Source organism: Anopheles merus, chromosome 2L (genome assembly GCF_017562075.2).
Source record: "Anopheles merus strain MAF chromosome 2L, AmerM5.1, whole genome shotgun sequence".
Classification (NCBI taxonomy): domain Eukaryota; kingdom Metazoa; phylum Arthropoda; class Insecta; order Diptera; family Culicidae; genus Anopheles; species Anopheles merus.
This window is the reverse complement of record NC_054083.1, coordinates 52,914,612-52,940,426: the sequence shown is the minus strand read 5'-3', so window position 1 is coordinate 52,940,426 and position 25,815 is coordinate 52,914,612. Positions and strand designations below refer to the sequence as shown.

General features: G+C 46.1%; 2 protein-coding genes across 26 annotated transcripts in view; one reads left to right on the top strand and one right to left on the bottom strand.

Moving 5' to 3' along the window:
• LOC121591386 (septin-7) overlaps nt 1-25,815 on the top strand; it is a 41,657-nt gene that overhangs the window by 6,405 nt on the left and 9,437 nt on the right. For 3 of the 25 annotated variants that reach the window (XM_041911831.1, XM_041911833.1, XM_041911832.1), the window contains 10 exons: nt 1,635-1,636; nt 11,615-11,728; nt 12,008-12,750; nt 12,843-13,095; nt 13,178-13,370; nt 13,441-13,603; nt 14,043-14,084; nt 14,555-14,720; nt 14,822-14,955; nt 17,313-17,588. In XM_041911831.1, coding sequence (XP_041767765.1) covers nt 1,635-1,636; nt 11,615-11,728; nt 12,008-12,750; nt 12,843-13,095; nt 13,178-13,370; nt 13,441-13,603; nt 14,043-14,084; nt 14,555-14,720; nt 14,822-14,955; nt 17,313-17,520 — 2,018 coding nt within the window. In that variant the 3' untranslated portion in view covers nt 17,521-17,588. The other 22 variants (XM_041911835.1, XM_041911837.1, XM_041911836.1 and 19 more) reach the window with 19 other exon arrangements.
• LOC121591389 lies at nt 18,764-25,043 on the bottom strand. The gene is made up of 2 exons (XM_041911839.1): nt 23,032-25,043; nt 18,764-22,933 (listed from the first exon to the last, which is right to left on the bottom strand). The coding sequence occupies exons 1-2, from the start codon at nt 25,004-25,006 to the stop codon at nt 22,893-22,895; spliced, it is 2,016 nt and encodes a 671-aa protein (XP_041767773.1). The 5' UTR covers nt 25,007-25,043; the 3' UTR covers nt 18,764-22,892.

Genomic DNA, 25,815 nt, shown 5'->3' with positions numbered 1-25,815 from the left:
TCACCCTCCGCCCGGAAGCCCACCCCCGGGGTTTGGGGGGTTTCAAATTGCTCGTTACTCTGCCGGCCCAGAAAGTGAACCGGTAATGAAATCCTCAATCACCGCGGTGGTGTGTGCCGTCTGTCGATTGAGGTGGCCGAAGCAACGACATGTGGTCTGCCTGCCGGTTGTTGATGTTTGAATGTATTTTTTTAGGTTTTCTTTCACCCCGTCCCATCCCGTTTTTTTGTTGTTGTTTAGAAACGTTAGACACAGCACTAGTAACGGGTCGTGTGAGAAACACTTGAAAAAACAGCCATCAATCATCGACCGTGCTGGTAGAACAACACCGTAGATCGTGTGCAGAGCTTACGGGGGTTTGAGCATTGCTTACATGAGGTATGTGTGTGTCGGTTGCTTGGGATGAGTTGTCTGAACCTTGGTATGGTTGCTTGGATGCTCTGATACATTTGTTCCATATGGAGGTCTGGCTACTATCAAGATGGGGCGTTCCAAAGGAAGATTTATCGTCCCAATTGGACGGTATCATTTGCTTGCAGGTCGTTGGAAAATTCCTTGCAATTAGTCATACTAACAAGTTGAATTGTTTTCCAGGTGAACTGGTATGGTTTTTGGAAGCAGTTGAATCCTCTGAGTGGTCCAAAATTACCAAATGGGGGTCATTAAAGCTTGCCGGGGTTGTGCTGAAGGCTTCGGGAGATCCTACAGTCAATTGGATTGCTGAAGATCATAGACATCATATTCTAAATATTTGTCAAGATTCTAAAGATTTGTGCCTAAAACTGCCATTGGACGTGCTTGGAAAATGTGGACAAAGTGAACAACTTCTTGGTGATACATCATGTCCTACCGGTTTTGGTAATTGTCTTCACAACGTTCAAGCTAACTGTAATCTTTTGAATTTTAAATGTCTGAACATCTAGAGATGTATTGAAACAAAGGAGCTTGGAGTGATTTGGATTTCGTTCTCTGTACCAGTATGCAATTTGATTCTTCCTCTGTCCATGGGGACAACCGTCCTAAAGACCCAGACTTCATCAGCTGAGTAAACAGCAGAGACATCCTACCAGATCTTGAATCTATAGATTAATTGATGCTAAATGGGAGCTTACATCGAACAATGTTATAAGAACGTATCTGAACGATTGTTTGACATATGGTTGCCATCACTCAGTGTTGAAGGTTAGAATCTCTTCAATCTCCATGAGCAAATTTGGGTAAAAATGGTTGATTTATGGCAAGAACAAACAAAACGATCCAGTTGATCGTTCGATCGATCGAACTAATCAAATTATAATCCACCCGGTTTACTAAACATTCGATTGGAACTAACACATAATGTTTACAAACCAAGCTATAAAAAGCTAATGATTTTACACTCATTCTACTCCCTAACTAATTTGTGCTGTTATACTTTTCTTATTCTCTCCTGTTTCACATATATCGCCTTCTTCGCGGACGATGGATCTTCGCTACGGTACAACAACTCTCGCGCGATACCTTGACGAACCCCCCTTCCGTGTGTGTGTGTGTGTGCTGTCGTCATCATCATCTTAAAACACCGCGCACATATCAATTTCACCATCACCTTCACCCGGGGCCGGGGCGTTACAACGCATCGCCGCAACCTGCAGCGGTAAGTATTGCGCGCGCCCTACGTACTAGGCCCTACGGCCCCACCACGTGTACATACATTTCCACCTCGATGCGCAAGAGCAAGAGCACGTACTATTCTAGCCTACGGTGTGAGGGGGTTTTTTGTGTTATTTCTGCCCTCCCTAAACCTACTTCATCCCTCCTTTTCACTGATCCTCCCTTTCACCCGATCCCTTCGGTTGAGTTCAGTTCGGTCGTTGCACACGTTGCAGTAGTTGAGAGGAATGGCAGTGGGGGATTGCATCACGTGTATCACGAGTAGCATAACCAGGTGAGCCGTGATGGATGCAGCCATACCGTGGTCCGAACAAAAAAAAACAGGGACGTGCATTCTTCTTTCCCTACATGCGTATCGCGCTGATGTACACATCGATCCTCCAGCCCCGATCGCGATCGTCGTGTGTGTTGTCCAACCGTCCGAAATATTCACCCAAAACGGCATTTGGTGCACATTTGGCTTGTGTCTTGGGTGCTGTAAGACAAATAAACACCGTTACCGTAACACCGGCAAGCGTGCCTGCTGCATTCGCTGGGCATTTGTTTTGGGTATCGAAGGCCCCCGTCGTCGTCCAGAAATCACTGCACCATATCGAAGCCAAACCGAAATCAATGAAACGACGCCACACGCGTTGCATATGTTTGGAAAAAAAGGCTCAAATCCAAACCACTGAAACAAATAACAACCGATCGTCTATCGGTGTCACGTATCCTTTTAATTGGGGGCTTAAATATTTATACGCACAGCCTCAAACAATCTTGGATGCGCCAGCCGGCGAACGCGTGTGTGTGCGCGCGCGCGCGACCGTACGCGCACATGTCCTTTCACTTGCTGCGGGCTGTGGAATGCGCCGTGAATGATGATTTCCTAATGTCGTCGTCTTTGCACATTGCACACATAATGTTGTGTACACTTTTCCACATTATGGATGCGGTAGAAAAAAAAACAATTGTGCAGACAATTTGTGCGCGCTTGATCGCTCCGATGACCCCTGATCGGTCGGTGCGATCGAACCACACAACTGGCTGTTAAGTGTTCGATTAATTTGTGCCACCGCCACCCACCGGCATCGATCGGGGTCATTAATAACAATTCCACACACCGGACAGACAGGAAGCGGTGTTTCGGGTCGTTGTCACCGTTTGATGATAGCTCGTTAAGGGTTTTGGGGTTGTGATTTTGGTGAAGCGCAATGGAAACACCACGCATGACACATTGACTATGACTTGCGCGCGGGCGCTTGCTTTACGCCGAAGAATTCGATTTCGATTCGGTCAGCACAAATGGAGGCGAAGAAGTATGTTTAGCCACCCTTTTTGTACGCTTCCATAGAATCATACGCCCAGGCCAATACGTGCCTTCGAGTAGAATATGCAAATGTTGTGTGGTTTAGTCGCGCGCGTCCATAAGAAATGCTGGAAGAGCTGGTATTTATGGAATTATGCCACATGGTGGTGGCCCCCTTTTCGATTCGTTTCCCTTTATAAGAATCATGAGTAAATTCGGTAGGTCAAGCCGCAGTGTGAAACAGTTACTCGTACTACTAACTGCCCGAACGCAAGTAGCCACTTGGCCTGATTGGCCCTAAACGGTTGCCCTGTTTGACCAAAGTGTGCAACCTTCGGGCGGCTACCGTCGATCGATCGATCGATCGAACGCTTCCCCAAATGTTTTCTCTTCTAAAGATCCTATCTCCATCACTAACCGCCGATGTGGATTTATCCGATATTGAATCACTTTCACGGGTTCTCTTTTTACTTTGTTTTGTTTGTTGTAAATACTGAATTGGAGGGCAAAAAGCATCATCCACCCCACGATAGGAGGAGGATGTCGGATGTGGCTGCAAAAATCATTAAATGCCGCCGTAACCGCGAAAGGAAAAAGCGTAAGTGAGCGAAGCAATTCGAATTCGTTGTTGGGCAAGCGGTCTGCTGGTAGAGAGATAGAGAGAGAGAGAGAGAGAGAGCTCCGGTCTTTCAACGTGGCGCGTTACGTCAGTTTGAATTTGATACACGCCACCGCGGAAGGCGAAATTGCGCGCTGCAATGGTGCGTAGAAATGATCTCGGCGCGAGATGGAATATGGCTTTAGTTCGAAAATCAATTCGGTTAGCCGAAGCCGAACAGTTACATTTTTAATCGTTTCTTCCTCTCCCTAGCTGACATAAGAGAGCGCGGGTGTCGGTGCAAAAGAGCCAAGCAAATGTTTGTAATTAATGTAACGCCTAGCAAATTCGACTAATTCGACCACAGGCAGTGTGGACGACAATGCTAACAGAGCGTGGCAGAGCAGCTGAAATCATTACTTTCCCCCGCGCTTGGCCACACGCTTCTGATTCGTGTTAGATGAATTTTTATTTTATGAAGGGAAAGTTTGGATAAGATAAGCTGTAACCAGTGGGTCTGGTTGTTGCATTTTTATGCGCTCGATTATGGAACTGTTGAATACAACTACTGCAATGATGTACGGCGAGCCGGAATGGCATCATTAATGTGAGATGTGAAACGATACCGTGGCAAGACATTATCTGGTCAAATGGTGTCATGGTTTTTAAAGAGTTAATTCGAAATAGAAATACGATTGCCAATGATTTTGCGATAACAATGCAATGAAATGTAACTTTCAGTTTCCAAATCTGAAATCAACCGTCTCTTTCAAAATGCACTTGAGCGCGTAGGACAGTTTGAATCTGTTATACGCACGCTCAAAACGCTTCGTGATGTGCTGCAAGCAAATGTATCGATGTGAGACGTTTTCAAGCAAATCGCTGTAGCAGCGTTTGTGTGTGTGTGAATGGCTGATTTATAGATTTACTCTTTTTAAACATGTTTTTGTGATTATTTAACGTCTTTATTTGTTAATAATGCACGTCCTGGTTTCTAAAAGTTAAAATACACCAGACAAATCTTTGCGAAGTAGCTTCAATTGCCATACAAATCGCCTTTGTTCAAGCAAATCGTATTGACGTCTCCAGTAGCTAACGTTCCCGCCGGTCCGCGAAGGGTTAATCCAGCAAGCGTCACAAGTCGTTTGTGATATCGCGGCAATTCAACAGCATATTTACAGTGGCGCTGCGTTTCGGTCCGGCAGGAAGAGAAAACGACTCCCTTCAGTAGGTAGGCGTGTGAACTTTCGGTGTGCGGGTTTTTTCGTTGTGCATAAAGCCCAAGTGCAATCTCCCGTGCAGTGTGTGTGATAATTTCCACTGGCAGCAGTCACTTCCAGCTCGTGCTGTGCGTTCTGGTGGACGGGAAAGGTTAGCGGGACGTGCTTGTTGCAACAGAAGGGAGAGTTGTCGTCGTCGTCGTCGTTTCGGTGTGGAAGAAGAAACGGCACACCACACACAGAGCGCCGTGCAAACACACACATTCTCGAGAGCCCCGAAAACTTGTCCAGGCAAGATTTATCGTCCACCCGTTGTTGGGTCTGGCGGAGAACAGAGAGAAGGAGGCAGGAGAGCGGGTGTTAGGTGTATGCCAAAATAGGATTTACCCTTCTGCTGTGTGCAGTGTGGAGAGGTGAAGAAGAGCAGTGAAAAGGGGACAACAAAAAGAAGCCGAGCAACTCGGTGTGAGTGTGTGTGTGTGTGTGCATGTGTGCGTGCGTATCCTTTTCCAGCCCTTGGCTATGGTGCGTTTCCGTGTGCGCTTGTGTCAGTGACATCGAAAAGCAGCAGCAGCAGCCTGTCAAAAGCAACGCCTGCTGGAGAGCTACCAGGACACTTTGGAGTGAAGAACAGTGAAGTAACAGTGCAGTTTTTTTTGTATCTTTCGGCGACGACATTTTGCGTGATTACGGATTAAGCAAAGCCCTAAAGCTAAAGTATGCAAAAGTAGTGCAAATCCTTGTGCAAAACCGGTACTGCGAATGAGGGTGTGTAGGTGTGCGTGTGTGTGTGGAGAAGGAAACAAGGAAGCAAGGAAACAGGGCGCTCTGGTGGTCGAAGTTTTGGAAGTAATTCTTCTTCCCCAAAGCCAACACCCTTTCTGGGGGTTGGTTACAGATTGGATAAAAAAAAACGAAAGAATAGTGAAGAGAAAAAAGGCAAGACACACAACTGCACCTCGACACGATTGCACAGTTTTCAGAGCAGGACGAAGTGTGTGTGTGTTTGTGTCTGTGCGTGTGTGCGTTTGTGGGTGAAGAAACAGGACAAGAAAGAAGTGTTGAAAATGAAGCGAGCACAGGAGCGTGTGGAGGTGGTGTGTGACTGTGTATGACCAGATATCGTCTTGTGTGGTTGTGTGTGTGTGTGTTGTTGGAAGCATAAAGAATAACTGCACCAGAAGAATAACTGTGTGTCTGGCCTGGGGGGGAGGGAGTCGCAGCATTTAACGCAGCATTAACAACAACAGCAACACCAGCAACAGCGGCACTAGAATAACTTTCAAACATCCAAAACATGACTCATATGCCGCAAACTGGACAGCAAAACTGTTTCCAGCTCTCTTCTCTCTCCCTCTGTTTCGCTGTTTCTCTCCTTCGCGCTTACCCGAATGGCTTGCTTTGATTTGTAGCTGTGGACCAAAAGCTCTTGCTGCTGTGGATGCAGTTTTCCATTTTTTGCAACAAAAAAGGAAAGAAAAAGCCTCGCTTCAATTGTGAAAGTGATTATTTAATCCGTCCAACTCCAACGGACCTACCAGAAAGAGAGATATGTCCGGATGGGGGCTGAAGGAATACTTCCCGAGCATTGTCCATAGTTGGTGTGGGGAGTCTTAATGTTTCCCCGGGGAAGAAGCCGGTGGCTCTGACCACCAAACCCACACACACACACATACATACATGATTGATGGGAGGAAATTGGGCGAAAGTTATACTCCGCGGTGAAGTCTTCCCCTGTTCAAAATTGGATCGGGATTGGAGACCGCAAGAAGGAGGAGGAAGAAGAAAAAAGCAGCAAACTGCCATGAAAGGGGCTGTCGAAGTGCGTTTGCGCTTATCAAAAATTAAACATTACTCACATATACTCCTCCGTATCTCGGACGTTTTTGCTGTCGCTCGGGCTAAAATGGCAATATAAAACACACACCTTATTGGCCACTTACCACCAGCTCACGGCAAATCCACTCTAAAAAAGCGTCCAATTAAATGTTTTATTAAAAAAGATATCAATTAAGGCGGTTGTCGTCGCTCTCTAAGCTCACCGCTCTTCCCCTACGTGCGGCTTTTTAGCCCGTTAGTTGCGGGTTCACCACACCACCGTAGAGCAATGCCGAAAAGTTGCGTATTGATTACACAATAATAAAAGCGAAAGGAAGCAGCACAGCACCGCCGAAACCACTCCACGTACGACGACGCGGACCGCCAATGATGGAGGAGGAAACCGCAAAAAAGGAAACGTCTTTTTGATCGATTGTTCGGGTCGCGGTTCCCCCCTCGGTGGTGGTGGTGCTGGAGGTCATTTTCATTCGGCATGTTCCGACTAATTTTAGCCGTTCTAGCATTGATTCATTGGCGGCATTAAAAGTCGTGAGTAATGAAGTACAAACATCGTGCGTGGCCTGCAGGGGTCGAGCTCTTCTAATCGCGAGGTTACAGCAGGGAATTAGTCATTGAGAACGATTGCCCTGGACTGTGGAACACTTCCGTAACGGATTCTAACTAATTGAAGAGAAAAATGGACAAGAGGTACATTGGCAAAGGTTTTGAAGTATTCTGGAGAGATGTACAACACTCATGCCTTGCAGAGCTAATGTTATGGCCTACTATGACGAATGTCGTCGTGGCGCGAAGCACATACATGTGCAATAAAACAAACGCTATCGTGCGTTCTGCCTTGGCTTGACCGTGGCCCATCCCCTTGGCTGTTCGCTGATAGACGCCTGAAGCAACTGCCCAGCGGGATTGGCTCTTATCGGGCCCAAACAAAAAGTACAGACAGAAAGCAACACAAAAGCACCACCACGGGAGATAGAGAGGGGCCTGTGCCCGACGAGGAGGGGGGCAATGTGCTACTATTGCTTCTATGGCCGCACGACACTGATTCGCACTTGAAGAAGGAATGTCCGTTGGTTTGGTTGTTGCGGCCACGTCCGTGTTTTGACGTGCCCAGTACACACCACCGAGCCGCGAAGTGATGAGCGCACGTACTTCTCCGCACCTCACTATATTGCACCGGAAGTCTCTATCCCCCCCCCCCCTCTTCAGTTCCCCAAACAAGTCAACACAAAAGAGGTAAAATGGGGCCGCACGCGGGGCCAGATTTTTTTGGACACAGCACAGAACAGAGATATACGCATTTTTAGAGCTCTTACTTGCTTGGGTGTGTTGTTACTTTGCCCATCCGTGTCTCTACTATTTGGAAGGTCTGGTGAAGTGGAAGCAGAACGTTTAAACACACACACTTGAAACGGGTAATGCTCAGCATATTTCTTCTTCTGGAGGGATACGCAAGAGACACACCGGGATGAGGGAGAGGGCGGAGAGGAAGTTGCTTATGCGGCAACTTATTCCACACACATGTGTTGTTGTTGTTGGGCCATCGCTAAGGGCAGGCCGAAGCGGTTGAGTCAGTACCATTCGGCGGTTGGACAAAACGTGGTAGAAAAAATCACGATCATACTTATTCCGGGAAGCCGGGAATGTACGACGAGTGCAGTGTGAACGAACGCGCGTTTTAGGTCATATGCGGCACGGTCCCGCGATGTGCATCCACCGCGACTTGGTCCTGTTGCTGCTGTTGCTGGTTGTGTAGTTGTTGGGCGACAGCGTGTTTATTTGTCGGCGCCCCATCCCATAAGCCCTTAAGACATATTGGAGTTGCCCCGTGAGAGAATGGACAGAGATTCATCTTTTTTTTGTTCGTCTTCCCTCGCTCTGTTCTGTTTATAATTGATCCCGCCGAGTGCCCTGCTGCTGCTTGCTGGTGCTGTCTAACCGTTTCCGCTTGGTTTCATCAGCTAGGGTCATACATACGCACTCACACTGGCCTTGTCGCACCATCGGAATCGGATGCAATCGGAGCAATGGACGGCGACGGGACTATCGGAATGTTACATCTCCATTTTGCTACGGCGCGTAGGCAACATTAATGCCTCACATACACGTTCTTGCCACAGGCACAAACGGATACATTGTGTCACATAACGCGCACATCTTAAGATCGACACAGTTCCGTGCCCAGATGCTTTTTTTTTCTCGTTCCATTAGCACAACCAACCGGGAGCCCAGACCATATGGGTCGTGGGGAGAAAAGGCTACTGTAGACGCAGCATGAAGGGCATGAAATGTGCGGTGAACTACGCTGTGCGAAACAAACGGTGCGAAATAAATGCAGTAATGCATCTTGCATTCATTATCATTCACTTGCTGCAAAACGCATGCGCGTGACGTAAAGTCAAGGCAAAAAAAAACCCGTACTTGGAGGAGAGTGAAAAGAGAAGCATACGAGAGATAAGAAAGATAGAGCGCGCGTTGTTGCTGGTGTTAGAGACTATTAACAGTAATGTTACAACTGCTACTACTACTTCCACGGTCAGAACTCGGCGGAGGCGGCGGCATCGACTGGGGGGAACGTAAATTGTTTCATTTGGAATGAATTAAAACCACTCTCGGTCACCGACAATCATACACTGAGCCGCGAACATTGCGTCTTTCCGCTTCCAGTGCGTTACGGGGCTTTGCCCATAGAGAGAGGGTTGATTTATTTACATTGAATCATTGCCAATCATTGTGTGTACTTTTATTGGCTTTCCATTGCCGCCATAGCGTTAATCTTTCGCTTACCGATCGGTTCATTGCTTAGAATGGCACGGAACGATGAGTCTTAAGGCGACAAACAAACGGTACTCTCTCTCTCCCTACATCACCATCCGTTTATGTTTAAGGTCTGCGGCCCCGTTAGACACACACACACGCCTTACATGAACGATGGGCGCTGGGTGGTGGAGTGTGTCATGCAAAAAAGGAGATCTTTTCATAAATATTAATAATGCATATAAACCGCCCGTGTGTTGTCCCTTCACCGCGCGTGTCTTTCCCGCGCAAACTGCAACTGCGCCCGTGTGCATGGTCCCGTGCCCACCGCCCACCACTCCCCTGCGATACATCGTGCGAATATGTGTGCGATCTCTAAACGATTACCAGACCTCTATAACCTCAGCAAGGGAGAGAGACGATCGTTTGTTTCAATTAGATATTACGACCACCTACCCTAAACAACGGCTTCGGCACACAGTGGGGACAACGCAAACCTACCCCCCCGGTGGGGACAGCACAGTTCTTCTTCCCGTTTGGCATAATTTATAGCTCGTCGTAAGTGATCGCTTTCGATTCGCGGCAGCACACAATCACACACAAAAGTCGCGCCAGCCAGTGCGTTATCGGAAAGGTCGCGTGACGTGAGTGGGTCAAGATGCGTCGTGTGTGTGGCATTCCTTCTGGTAAACGATTACGGCTGCAGCAGTCGGCCGGACCAGACGGACACTCTTTCCTCTGACTGTGAAAGCAATCGATCTTCATCGATCGTGCTTCTTCAAGACTGCATTTTTCTACGCGGTTTGCGCAAGCAGGAGTTCTAACCTTACGTCCAATTTTTAAGAATGTTTTCAGCCTAGTTTGTGTAGTGTCGCGAAGAAATTAAACGATTAGAACACTGAACGAACGAACGCAAGTGTGACAGGTGTGTCCCCGCGTCCCATCACTCTTCCTGTTTTCTCTTTGTGTGTCTAGTGTGCATGTACGCGTGAGTGTGTGATAAGCGGTGATACAAGCAGAGTATGAAAATATGAGTACATCAACGCCCACAGCACAGCAGACGGCCGGACCCGGTGCCGGTGGACCGCCAGTACCGCCGGTGAAGCCCGTCCTTTCGTCGCCCGGCGCCTATATGGCCAACTTCCAGGGATCGGGTGGTGGCGGTGGTATGCCAGTGGCGGCACCTCCCATCACGGCCGGCATCCACGGGACGAACAAGACGCACGAGAAGCCGACGATCGCCGCCCGGCCCATTCCACCTCCGAAGCTGCCAAACTACTCGTCATCCTTCAACAAGATCGATCGCGATCGCAACGAGTTCACCAAGATCGACAAAGCGGAACGGGAAAAGGTTAGCCTGGTGAGGAACCGCGACAACTTGCGTAGTAGTGGGGGGTGAGGGGGGAAGAGAGGATCATCATCGATCGTCCGATCGCTCCGGTTGCCGGAAGATGATCCTTCTTTACCGGATTGCGTGTTTGTGCTTTCTTTTCCAAAAAGGGAGAGGAAAACGGTTAAATTTTATTGATTATTTCATTAAATCGGCTCGTTGGCTCTTTGAAATGTGCCTACCACCCGATCATGGGTAGAGATCGAGCTCTGCATACAGATACAAACTAAAACAAACAGTTGCGTATGTTGAGGGGGGTTTGTTTACCTCTCAATTGCGGGAGGGATAATGTAATCATCATTGGATGGGTGGTACTAACAATCCTTCGGGATTGGTGCGTGTGTTACGATGCTCACTGTACCCCGAAGTGTGTGCCGTTTCTTAATGCCTGTCGGCGAGACGTTGCGCCTGGTTGGGTTTTACCTTCACGTTCCGCAGCTGCAGCAGAACGACGGCATCTTTGGTGTTTAGAAAGAGGGTGGAAAAGGAACAGACAAGCCCGACCAGTCAGTCAGCCGTCAGGCAAGGAGCTACTAATGACTAATTTCACGCTCCATTTCCGTGGTTTCCCTTTTTGCTAAAGCTGTCTGTTTTACATTAATGTTAAGTTTGATTTAGTTTGCTGTTTCGTTTGTTATTAAATTAGAAAATTAATGTATTTTTGTTTTGCAATCAGTGCTTGTGTAAACGGTATGGATCTGTGTGGTTAGAATAGTCGTGCCCGTCGCGTTGCCTCCATTTTTACAATTCTTCTTTCGTTCTCCCCGGTGTGTCATTGTTCGACGTTGCGCGTGTCTGTGTGTGTCACCCTGTGTTTGGTTCGGTTTTATTAATTGATTCGTTTATTTTTGTTTGGTATGTGTGCTTTTCAGTTGGCAACGAAGCGCGAAATGTTCTTCAAGTCGGAGAGCAACAGTCCGTCCGGACCGCCACCAAATCCACCGGTAGGGCTGAACAGTCTCAACCTGGCTAACAACAACGTGATCGTGAGTTGAGCTTTGCGTTGTGTGGTTGGCTTCCTACTTTGCTCCCGCTTCCTCCCCTCCTCCTTGCTCGCTCGCTCGCTCACTTGCTCCTTGTGCTCCTGCTCTCTTCACATCGTTGTGCATTATTCCGCTTTCAACAAGCTCTAACCTCCTATTTGCTACTAACATTGCCTTTAGTATCCCCCTACCCCACCCCCTCATTCAGCTTTATTAATGTGGCAAACTAACAGCTAATCCAACATTTCCGTCTCGCTTCTCTCATTCTATCTCTCTCCGCAGCATAATAACAGCGCAAACGCGGCCAACGATAAACACAGCACGGCAGGGCTCACTAACTCAGTTGGCGGCGGCGGTGGCGTCACTAACAACAGCTCACCGGCCGCGGTCTCGATTGGCGCAATGGTCACCAATAACAATCACAACGGTCTGAACGGTGCACCGGCCACGAATGGCAGCGCTGTGCACGCGGCAGCAGCAGCAGCGGCGGCAGCAACCGGGAACAACAATCTCGGCGGAGGAGGTGGCGGTGGCGTGAACGGGCTAGCGACCAGCATGAACAGTATTTCGCTGAAGGAGAAGCGGGACGCCCTGCTGAACCATCACGATAGCGGTGCGAACGGTCACCACGGTCATCATCACCATGCGGATGCGGCGAACGCGAAGCTAGCGAACGAACGGCATGAGAAGGAGAAGCCGGTGATGAAAACGAAGCCGAAGGAGCTGGACGGGTACGTTGGGTTCGCGAACCTGCCGAACCAGGTGTACCGGAAGGCGGTGAAGAAGGGCTTCGAGCTGACGCTGATGGTGGTGGGCGAGTCGGGGCTCGGCAAATCGACCCTGATCAACTCGATGTTCCTGTCGGACATTTACCACGCCGAGCAGCATCCGGGACCGTCGAAGCGCATCAAGAAGACGGTGGCCGTCGAGAGCACCAAGGTGCTGCTGAAGGAGAACGGCGTTAACCTAACGCTGACGGTGGTCGATACGCCCGGGTTCGGTGATGCCGTTGACAACAGCAACTGGTAGGTCGCAGAGAGGGAGATAGAGAGAAGCTTCTTTGTGCCATAACTGTTGCTCGGTTAATGCAATGTGTGTTCTATACTCTATTCTACAGCTGGCTACCGATAGTGGACTTTGTAGAGTCGAAGTACGAGGAGTATTTGACGGCCGAGTCACGCGTCCACCGAACGGCGCTGCCCGATTCGCGCGTGCACGTTTGTCTGTACTTTATTGCCCCGTCCGGGCATGGGCTGAAGCCGCTGGATATCGAGTTCATGCAGCGACTGTGCGATAAGGTGAACATCATACCGGTGATTGCCAAAGCGGACACGCTGACTCCGGAGGAAATCACTCTCTTCAAGAAACAGGTAATGTTGTTTGTGGTGGAGAGGCAAACTGTGTGTGACTGTCGGGACGACGTATACAATGGGGTGTTCTGTTCAATTGCAGATTCTAAACGAAATCGCTCAAAATAAGATTAAAATCTACGATTTCCCGGACCCGATGGACGAGGAGGAGGACGCAAAAGTACTTCGCCAGCTGCGCAGCCGCGTTCCGTTCGCTGTGGTCGGTGCGAACGCAATAATCGAGATCGATGGTCGCAAAGTCCGTGGACGACGCTACCCGTGGGGAGTTGCTGAAGGTACGCGAGAACGAAGGGAGGGTGTTCGTGGGTATAAATACATCACACTATTTGCCCTTTTGCATTTTAGTTGAAAATTTGGACCATTGTGATTTCATCGCTCTGCGCAACATGGTCATCCGGACGAATCTGCAGGACCTGAAGGATGTGACAAACAACGTGCACTATGAAAACTATCGCTGTCGAAAGCTGGCCGGTTTGGGTACCGATGGCAAGGCCAAACTAAGCAATAAGTAAGCACTCGGGGCACGCAAAAACCGAATCTCAAACCTCCCGTCATTGTCGGTTTGGCCTGTGCTATTTTCTATCTTAATTCTCATTTCTAATTTGTTGGCTTTCGTGGTTGTGTGTGCATTTTTTTTTTCATTTTGCATTTTGCAATAGCTGCTCTAACGTTGCATCAATTCACGGTCCAGGTGCGAATGGTTCGACGAGAGTGAACGTGGGGTGGGTGCTTTGCCCTCTTCCGTTCTCTTGCAACCATTCGGAGCTGATCGGGGAGTGTGTATGATGATGGTTTACTATTATTTATTATTATAACACACGCGTGTGCATATTTAAAACACTGCTGCTGCTCGGTTTAACACTAAATTCATTTTCATTTCTCACCCTTTTAAACCAAAAAAAAACAAAAACACAAAACAAACGCCCCCATATTCATCACTCATCCAGCTTATGCAATATTGGAACTGTTAACACAAACGGTACTGGATGGTAAGTCAGTCTACTTGGTAAATGGGAAAACTAATTGGTATTAGCGTTATCATAGCATCTTTCCTTCTCGCCCCCTTCCTCGTTTAGTGGCTGGGTGGTCTCTATGAAAGTGAAATCCCGCCCAACCCCTCGACTGGTTATGGTTTAAACCCAAAACTCCGGAACACTTCCGGTGGGATTTCTTTTTGATAGAGTCTTCACAATCTAAACGCGATGTGTGTGTGCGAGTGTAACACAGCATAAATGAAACTCTTCAACAGCTCATCAGCATAACCTTTGCTTGCATGCATGGCTTCTTTATTCATCCGTTCGTTTATCGCATTCATTTAGTTGCTAATGAAAAAAGAAAACATGAATAGCTTTCTGTACCACCGTGCATGTAGCAGAAGCAGAGAGAAAAGCGCGTTTTGAAATGAAAGAATAGGGCGAAATGGATGATACTCACGAAAACGTTGAAACTTGTCCCACAGGAATCCACTGGCTCAGATGGAGGAGGAAAAGCGGGAACATGAATCGAAGATGAAGAAAATGGAAGCCGAAATGGAGCAAGTGTTTGAGATGAAGGTGAAGGAGAAGAAACAAAAGCTCAAGGACTCGGAGGCCGAACTAACCAGACGTCACGAGGAACGAAAGAAGGTGATGCATCGAGCCGGGAGGAGATTCAGCATCATTTGATGTGGTGGTTGATTGACAGAAACGGAGTACATGAAATCTAATGATCCAATTCACATTTTTAGGCACTCGAGCTTCAAATTCGTGAGCTGGAAGATCGCAGAAAGGCTTTCGAGCAGGAGAAAGCCGAATGGGAACAGCAAAACGGTGTCACGCTTGACGAGCTGCGCCGCAAGAGCCTCGAAGCCAACAGTAAAGAGTAAGTATTAGCAGCTTTCGGATGTGTACCTTCTTCTTGCTCACTTTGTTACTTGTTACGGTTTTCTTCGATACCTTTTTTGAACATTTTTTTCTGTGTAATATGTTTGGTTTTTAGTTTTCAAAATCCCCCTTTCCCTGTCTCGCCAACGATCTCCACCATTTTTAAATCAGCAAAACACTCGGAACCATTCGGGGCTCGAGGATAAAGCAGGCCAAAGGAAGGCTAATAGTAAACAGTAGATTGTATTTAACGTAAACCGATAGCTTGCCAACAACAAGTAAGAGACCTTCGTGTAGGCTTCTGGGGGTGTGCTTTTGGATTTTGACCCATCAACGATCGAGTCGTCATTAATTACTTGTTACCCATAATCACCATGCTCTAATGGGCCTGCGCATATTAGTTAAAGAAACTTTTTTGAACGACAAAAGCAATTCTTATTCAACAACCCAAACTGGGTATCGTTTTGTACAGCATCGTTGCGATTTTTTTTATCTTATTGTATGTTTTTATTCATTTTGATTGTTTCTTCAAATCACATGAATGATGCTCTTATTACTACAAAATGTTGCCGTGTGTTCTTGTATACGTTTTGATTCACTTTGATCAACGCTCTGTTCAGTTGTTTTGTGCCTTACCTGCTGTACCTTACTTGTGTCAATATTCTCGTGCTGCTCTATTTCGCTTGCCTATCTTCTGTTTCTCGCATCCTTGGCGGGACTTTCGTCTGTTTTCGATGGATAGCATTTTATGTGGTGTAACTGGAATGATCTTTTTTGGTTGTTAAATTATCCAGAATCCAGAACTACTGCTGTTGCCTAATTTCAGACTCTTTCATGTCATGTGTCATGTCTAGAGAAAATCCCAGCTACTGTCCTAATGCTTATTTGTGGTACTATTTGATTTGCGTATGTTTTATACTTTTAGTGAGTTTGTTATGTTTGTTTTTACTTATTCATTTTGCTTCCGCTTTCTACATGTTAGTTTGCTTCATTGAGCTTATTGTTGTTTTGTGTTGGACCTTATCGTCGATCGGTTGGTTACGTTTGTACTTTATGTGTTTGTATAACAGCCAAAATACGATACAGACTTATGAACAGAAATTTATTTGGTTGTTTTCTTCTTCTTCTTTTCCCCTCTTGTTTACCCTTGCCATCATACGAAACAACAAATACAAACACACAAACAAAACATTGAATCCAAACTTCTTTTCCAAACCCTGAAACCAAAATTTGTGCTACTGATGATGATAAAATGACATGGCATAACACGAAACTGCGCTCTAAATTCTATCCTATCCTAATCTTAATACAAACGGCACACGGATACTCTGGAAAACACACACACGCAATATTTTCATAATTCGTATGAAAACAACAAATAACACTTTATCAAACAAACAAACAAACAGGAAGAGAAATTTTTGTGTGAGTAAACATGACGAACCGTTTTGCCTTTTCCATACTCTTCAATCTACACTTTGTTTTTGTATATACTGAATATACAAACATCAAAATTGTGCATTTTTTCGTATTAAAACAGCATTTGTCACCCATTTTTTTCCTTACACTTGACGCGATCTCTTCTTACTGCTGGAGCATACTGCTATCACTTTACAAACAAAATGTATCTTTATCGACACACATTCCACTTGTAATGTTAAGGCAAATTCATTCCAACCGTTTAAGACCATGAATCACACTCCTCCAGCACCACCACACTCACTTCATTCTGCATCTGCATACATAGCGCCGTACGCGTTGGGTAGGACATGTGCTGTGGTAATATTTAATGTTGATTATGAACATTGCATTCTCGGTGTAAATAATTTGAGATTTCGTTTTGAAGCGTTTTGTATGTCTCGTGTGGTATTAAATATAAACTCACAACAATTCGCGGAACATTTGGTGGTATTTGGACATTTCTGTCTGGATAGCAAAGCGAAGCTTACGAATAAAACTCCAACACACTACTTCCAAACACACTTCAGGGTTACACATTTTTCACAAAGTTGTAATTTTCAACACAACGTGAAAGATATTCTATGTTGTGTGTGCATGTAGTACCTGCTAACAATGGTAAAGTGTTATAATATGACCGACACTTTGTAAAATAGATGATAATACATGTAAAATTAGATGATACACACAAGCAATTAGCGAGCCAATCGATCATCATCTGCATAGATGGTGAAATATAGTGCAAAGCGCAAACACAATTGGTACATTATATGTATAAAAACACACACTCTAGTTGAACTCTATATCCCGTGTATGTTTGTATGAAGTAGTAAACACCTCTCCAATCCCTTGATGTACAACTGATGTAAAAACAAATGCCCCCCAAATGCTTTCCAGGACCGCGTCTCTTGCATCAAGAAGTTCCGATGAGTCGAAGGGCAGGCGCGTGTTTGGATCGTTGCTGCGTCGGCACACTAGCTTCGGGGCGCCGGACGCCGTCCGTGGCGTTACCGGGGCGGCCGGTTCGACTTCCACTCTCACTACTAGCGCTAACAATAACGGCAGCACGGTGCCACCCAGCCCGCAAGATCATAACGATTCGTAAATGTGTGTGTGTGTTGTTTTGAGCGGTTGGTTTCGTTTATTTCGTTGATTCCGGGACTTTCATCATCGCGAAAAATGCTTAACAAAGTAAAACAGTCTCCACGGAACGAGATCGCTTCTCGCGGCAAGGTGTAGCTGCATCTATATTTCATGTGAATTGTATGACCAAGCGCGGAACAACCATCCATAAATATCAAAGTATCACCACGCAAACCAACCGCAGTCGCCACACCACCATTTTACCATCCATCTAAAGAAGAGCCACCATTCGCCACTAGAATTACTAGCGTACTACTAAAGCTCGCCTCACTGTTTACTCTTCTGCACCCACCACTCTTACTTGTGTGTAACTTTCATCCCATTTATGCGATCAATTGTAGACCAAATGAAGAGGGTGAAGAAACAGTAAGGTAAACGCGCATTACTTACCATAAACCGCACTCTAACCAATCCCTATCACACACCACTCGTTCGTCGAAGCTAATATCTATCAGCACTGTGGAGCGGATGCTGAGTGGCAAACATTGTGGGACACATAGTCAAAGGTAGACGGAACGTTGGTATATATATATATATATATTAGAAGGGTAAAAAAGGAGAATGCAAAAGCATTTATAAAAGCAAGCAGCATTACTCGGATAGTGTAAATGTAAAGTTTCCTTCTGGTAGTCTGGCTGGACACACACACTATTGCGATATATTTCCCGCAGGGAGGCACACACCGTGTGTCGCTTGCTATCTTCAACTATCTTTTACTCCGTAATAAGTATACCAGTCAAAGGAATAGGGAAATTGATCGCAACACAAACCTAACTAACCAAGTGGATCATCAAACCACATATGCAATAGAATATAGCGTACGTGAATACAAATATTCTAGTGAGAAGGGCTTTCCTTGCATATGCTATAGTACAGCAAAGCGACGTGCGAAGTAGTAGTATTATACAGAGAAGATAGATTGCGGAGCATATTTGGTATAGATTTATGAGCTTTTTCGAAAATATCCCACAAGTCACGACGGTTATAGGAGGGGAAATTAGAGTGGAGAAGGTTGCAGTAGATTTAAGATTTAAATGTTTTCATTACCACGACTCTACAAAGAAAATGTAATACTCACCCGTTTTTGGTTATAACTGTATCTCGGAGAAGGCATTGTTGGGATGGTTAATTTTATGTGTCAATTTTGTGTGCTTTCATCAATTCAGGGTTCGTCCCTCGTGTATTTGTCCTATGTGTATGTTTTGTAATCTCGTTACTATTACTACTATTTTACATCCAAAAGCAAACAAACCCGTATCATTATAACGCTCTTTTTGTAGTGGAAAATTAATACAAAACCATTTAAACAAAAACATCACCGTTTTAGGAGGGCACATTTAGGGCAGATGGTTCTGATATAATAAAATGGAAGAGGACATAATCACATGTACGAAAGGCAATAGGAAACAAAACTACTGTTTTTGAAATTCTTAACCCAAAAACTGTGGAGAAAGATGAAAATGCTTAAACAAACAAACAAACGGCACAAAATAAATGATACAGCAGAAGCAATGAACGTAAAGTTTCCACATTTAAAAACCATTTGGCTCATACGAACAAACTGACATCTCTTGGCTGGCTTTTTTCTTTCACACTTTCCCCTCTTTCTCTATTCATACTTAATACTCGTCCTGCATTCTTCATGCTCTCTCCTTGTTGTAACCACACCATCTTCTCCATCTGTTTCTGTTACTGGACATCTGGGGGATTTGACACACTCTGTCTGAGGTATTGATCAATTAACTTACATCCTGTAAACTCCCTGCTAGTACCAGAATCACATTGACACCATTATACATTAACACATTATACTACCCTCTCCTCTCTGGGCCTTAGATTGTATCCTATGATAACGTGCACACCTCCATTTCGTTCCATGTATGCGTGTGTGTATTTGTGTGCAAGTTGTCCTTCTTTTTTTATACATTTGTTTATCTCTCTACAACTCTCTTTCACTCTCTTTCGCTGCATGTTGTTTTGAAAAGATCAAGTTCGTTTCGAAATGATTTGTTTTATCTTTGCATGTACCCTTTTCCACACAGTTTATGCACCTTTCACTAGTAACAGTTGGCTTTTGCTATTGTTTTAGTTATTGAATTTCTCAACTGGTAGAGAGAGGAACGTCTGTACTGATTGAACGCTTGCGCTAGACTCCTTCTTTATTCCTTGTTTCCTTCATTCGTCCCCTCAATACAATTCCCAAGCAACAAATTCAAGTGACAGAAGGTCATATGTTTATACCGTACAAATTCATTACTCAACATAGCCGCCCCCCGTTGAAAGGTAGCTTTCAACCCTTATTACGAAACCTCTCTTTCTTCCTTCTGTCCGGGCAGTATGCAGATCTTGGTGATGGCTCTTCTGTAAATTCCATCCTTCGTTTTCACATCAACCACTCGAACCAAGCCGTCATCACCAGGATAAATCTTCAGCACTCGGCCGAAGCGCCATTTGAGAGGGGGAAGGTTGTCCTCCTTCAGCAGGACCATAGTGCCCTCCCGAACGTTGTCTCGCCTTGAAGTCCACCGGGTACGCGGATGCAAACCAGACAAGTAGTCTCGATTCCATCGCTTCCAAATCCGCCGAACATACTCCTGCAATTGTTGATAGCGGTCCAGGCGGTTGCCTGGAATCTCAGCATAAGATGGCTCAGGGACCGATGTAAGCGCCCGTTGAATCAAAAAATGACCCGGTGTCAGAATTTCCAGGTCCTCTGGATCGTTGGAAAGTGCAGTTAACGGTCGCGAGTTCAAACAAGCCTCCACTTGAACTAAGATAGTTTCCAGGTCGTCTCGCCGCAAGATACTGGATCCTATCGTCGCCTTGAGATGCCGTTTAAGCGACTTCACTGCGGCCTCCCAGATCCCACCGAAATGGGGTGACCGCGGAGGGATGAAGTTGAAGGTGATCCCTTCCGTTCCGCAGTAAGTTGTAACAGCATCCTGATGTTGTTGTTTCTGGAACAGCTCATACATCTCCTTGAGCGCTCGATCAGCTCCCCGGAAATTTTTGGCGTTGTCGCACTGGATTACGGATGGTTTACCGCGACGAGCTATGAAACGCTTCAATGTAGAAATGAAGGCTGGAGTAGACAAATCGGCAATAAGCTCCACATGTACTGCTTTGATCACAAGACAGACGAAAACAGCAACATAGCATTTGATTGGAGCAGCCTTCTTGTTGGTTTGTCTATAGAATAATGGACCACACAGATCCACACCAGTGTTGTAGAATGGGAGAACTGGGTTTACGCGTTCGCTGGGCAAATCTCCCATGATTTGCTCTGCCGTTGTTGGTTTGGATCGGAAACAACTTACACACTCATATACGACCTTTCGTGCCAGGTTGCGTACGCGAAGGGGCCAGAATCTCTCACGCAGGCTAGATATGAGCTCTTGTTGTCCCGCATGCAGATATTGTCGATGATAAGAACGCGCAATCAGTAGGGTCAATGGGTGAGAAAACGCTAAAATTATCGGATGTTTGCGTTCATACGAAACAGGCGCGTTTCGCAAACGACCACCCACACGTAGGATACCCTCTTTCAGAATAGGTGTTAGCGTTTTCAGTTTTGAGTTCGGCTTGACCGCTCCAGTTTGACGAACATCCCGAAGCTCCTCAGCAAAGGTTTCTTGTTGGGCCAGACGAACGAGCGTTAGAGACGCTGACACTAATTCATCTATTTTTAGAAACCCCTTTCGTAGATTTCCGCGGTGTGTCGGTTGACAATTGTACATGAACCGCAGCAGATATGCCGTAAGTCGCACCAATTTTTCGTAAGATGAAGAAAGATCGAATAGAAAATTTGACGGTACCTGTTGAGATGTGGCTACAATCGATCGCTCTTCCAAATCTTCCGAGGAAATTTCAGTATTGGGTTTGTTCGTAGGCCAAGCTTGACTTGGAAGATGCAACCATGAGGGCCCTTGCCACCAAAGTTGGGAATCCATGAGCTGCAAAGGCATCATTCCCTTGGAAATAATGTCAGCTGGATTGTGCTCGCTGGCCACATAACTCCAAGGCATCTTGTAGGTTTGGTGCTGGATTTCCGCAACTCTGTTCGCAACGAACTGTTTCCAACGGGAAGGACTGCTTGAAAGCCAATGAAGAACTATCGTTGAATCAACCCAGAAGTTGATTTTAAGCTCCAATTTCACCCCTTGCTTCACCTTCTGCCATAAGTGTGATAGTAACAATGCTCCCGACAACTCGAGCCGTGGAAGGGACACGTTTTTCTTCCGTTTGGTATTAGGTATCGGTGCCACCTTTGACTTAGCACATAACAACCGTACTGAGACTTGGCCATCGGACGATTCTGCTCGTATGTAGATACAGGCGCCATAAGCCCGTAGGGAAGCATCACTAAATCCGTGAGCTTCAATTCGCACTGTTCCACCAATTGCTCGTCGTGGAATTGTCAAGCTAGTCAGATCAGCGAGTTGTTCTCTGAAGCGCAACCAGAATTGTTGCCGTTCAGACTCCAAAGGTTCATCCCAGGTATTTTCGTTCTTCCAGAGCTCCTGCCTGAAACACTTTGCTACTACAATGACTGGTCCTAACAGTCCAAGAGGATCGAACAACTTAGCTGAGTCTGATAACGCAATGCGTTTGGTGATGATTTCTGATTCCTTCCAACCAGGCACACTAAACCCTAGCTGGTCCGATGATGGCATCCATCTTAAACCCAAAGCCTTGATGGATGTGCTGCGATCGATGTTCAAAACATCTCCCTCGATTTGTAGTTCAGCTGGTATTTGCTCCAGTAACTCAGACGAGTTTGAAGCCCATTTGCGCAGGTGAAATCCTGCCGATTGTAGAAGCTGATTTATTTCGCTGCAAATAATCCGGCCATCTTCAACAGATTCCACACCGGTGATCATGTCATCCATGTAAAAATCTTGCTCGAGGACCTTGGATGCCCTGGGATATCTTGTTTCTCCTTCCTTAGCCAACGCTTGCAGACAACGGGTGGCCAAGTAAGGTGCGCAGGCTGTGCCGTACGTAACGGTTTTCAGCTGATAGATGCGAATTCTATCATCAGCAGATTCTTTCCACAGGATGCGTTGAAGTGGACGATCGGACTCCTTCACCCAAATTTGGCGATACATTTTTTCAATGTCAGCCAAAATCGCAAATCTGGGTACTCTAAATCGGAGTAACAACGACAAAAGATCATCTTGCACTGAAGGTCCCACCATCAGTGCATCGTTGAGGGATACCCCTGTATCAGTAGAACTGGATGCATCAAATACGACTCTTAGCTTAGTCGTGAGGCTGTCGGGTCGTACTACACAATGATGCGGCATGTAATATGTCTTTCCAATGTCATGGCGGTCAGATGGAATTTCTTCCATGTGTCCTAGATCGAGATACTCCTGTAGAAATTTAGAATATTCCTGCTTCAATTTCGAGTCGATATTTAATCGCCTACAGAGCGATTGTAGCCGCCGTGATGCAGCTTCATAAGAGTCACCTAGTTGATTAAGCCTTTCAGTACGCGTTGGTAAGGCTACCACGAAACGGCCTTCGTGGTCTCGTGAAGTTGTTTGTACAAATGCTGCCTCACACTCAGCTTCCTCGACGGATAACATCGCAGGGGAGTAGCAGCCTTCCAGTTCCCAAAACCGGCTTAGTTGGTCATTCAGCGTCATGACGTTGAGCACTAAGGAAGAGTGTGTTAGACCTTGGCTTACCTGACCTGAGACAATCCAACCCAGCTCCGTGTTTTGCAGTAGTAGTTTTGGGCTATTCAACCGAAGAATGTTACCCAAAAGTAGATCGTTGTAACCTTCTCGCCCAATAAGTAGATCAATTGGCCCTGGCTCATAGAAATGAGGATCCGCCAACGTCACTCCCTTCGGTAGGTTCAATCCTTCCGGATTGACTGCATGTGCTGGCTGGTCCCACGTCACTTCTCGCAGCACATGGAACTTCCAGCTTGCCTTGAAGGTAGAGCAGTGAGAGTGGATAGCAAGGCTCACAGAATGATGAGACGAATGCTGTGCCTTCCCTATTCCACCAAGCAGATGATGCTCGTTCCTCTTCTGGACTCTCAACAGCTGTACCAATCGTTCCGTAACAATGTTGATCTGTGAACCTCCATCCAGTAAAGCTCGAGCCCAGATACGTGTTCCGTCAACATTCACTACTTGTACCATTGCTGTTGGTAACAGGATTATTTTTTCGAAATTGTTGCGCGCACAATGTTGAACAATAGAAGCCGGTGTAGCTGCTTCTGCATTTGATGTAGACGGCAGTGATGACGCTGATGCTAATGACGACTGATCAATTGGAGAATTCGGTTTGTGAAGCATCGTATGATGATTTCGCTGACATACACGGCAAGATCCGGACGAACAATCCTTTCGCTGATGACCCGCCGACAAACAGTTAAAACACAACTGTCCGTTCCTCACTAGCTCGTGTCGCTTTTCCACAGATGCATTTCGAAACACTTCGCACAGGTACGCAGCATGTGAAGCCCTTTTGCAGAATGAACAAACCTTTGTGGCCGGCTTAACCACGCTGTACACTTCGTTGCGGGTTTTCATTCTGCCTCCAGCTGTTGTTGCTTCACTTGTTCGATTCCTGTCTGGAGCCATGGCTTGCAAAACAGTTGCTTGGCTGCGAAGGAATTTCATGATCTCGTCATACGTGGGAACATTGGTTGAGCTATGATGTATTTCCCATTGTTTAAGTGTGGCCAGGTCTAATTTAGAGCAGACCATGTGAGCTAAGAGCACGCTCCATCCTTCCGTGGCCACTCCCATTCTAGTCGTCATTTTAACACCACGCTCAAAACTGTCAATTAAAGAAATCAGTGATTCGTATGATTCCTTTTTCATGTGTGGTATCGCAAATAATCCATCAAGATATCGTTTCACCACTAGCTTTTTGTTTTCGAATCGCGATTTCAATACTTCCCAGGCAACAGAATAATTTGCGTCGGTGATTTCGATGTCTCCTACTACGTTAAGAGCATCCTTTTGAAGAGAGCCTTTTAAGTATCGTAGCTTGTCTACGTCGGCTAAATTCTTATTGCGATCAATAAGACTGAGAAAGGCATCTCGAAACGGTAACCAATCTTCCATCTTTCCATCAAAAGTTGGCAAGCGCATTTCGGGAAGTTTTGTGTGTGGCATGGTATCGCGTGTTGGTGTGGAAACTACACTTGATGACAAGTTTCTTTCAATTGCCAATGAAAGCTCAAAATGGCGGTTCTCGAAAGAGGCGTACTCTTCTTCTTCTTGTTCGAACTGTGCATTGGAAGAAGAAACCAAATTGTTGGTGTGCCATGTTTCATATTCCGTGGATAGCATCGACAAGCGTGACGCACATCCTTTCAGAAAAGCGGCATCCGCTCTTGTTGCATGCTGTAGTGCTTGATCAATGCGGTCCAGCCTTTGGTCGAAATGCTGACGCATTCGCTTTCTTTTCTCCGCCAGCATTGCTGCTGTTGGAAAAGTAGGACTTGAATTTACTGATTCAAAATCTGCAAACTCACTCTCCGAAGCTTCTCTTGCCACGGCTGCCCTCAGTATTGGATTGGCTTGGACATGATCGCTGTCTGATGCAGCTTGCACATGTGATACACGATGCGATGCGTCTTGTTCCTCAAACGCCGCCGACGTCGTTGGAACTGGTGAACCAGGCATTTTCACTTGTAACAAAAAACACTTTTCACAACACTGAATGTTCGTAAAATAGTTCAATTTGTTCCGTACTCTACCCGTAGAATTAGTTCAAACCACGCGGTTTTATTGTTCGCACACTCACGCACACACCCGGATTAACACACGCGGAACTTTGCTTTACCCGAGAAGAGAGAATTGTTCACTCGCGCACACGCTCACTCCGTTTGAATAACGCGCGCGAACCTTTATCTTAACCCGAAAAGAGAGAATTGTTCACTCGCGCACACGCTCACTCCGTTTGAATAACGCGCGCGAACCTTTATCTTAACCCGAAAAGAGAGAATTGTTCACTCGCGCACACGCTCACTCCGTTTGAATAACGCGCGCGAACCGTATTGTTCACAATACGTTTGTTAGCACCGACCACGTTTTCCACGAATTAAAACGTTCGATATGCCTTAAGCAGGGAACTTGCCTCCTTGCACTGAAAACACTTCTTGCGTATTCGAACGACTGATGATCGATCACAAGCAAAAAGATACCGTACCGACCGCGTTTCCACAGATTGAAAACGTTCGATGTACGTGTATAGGGAACTTGCTCACCTACACTTGAAACATACA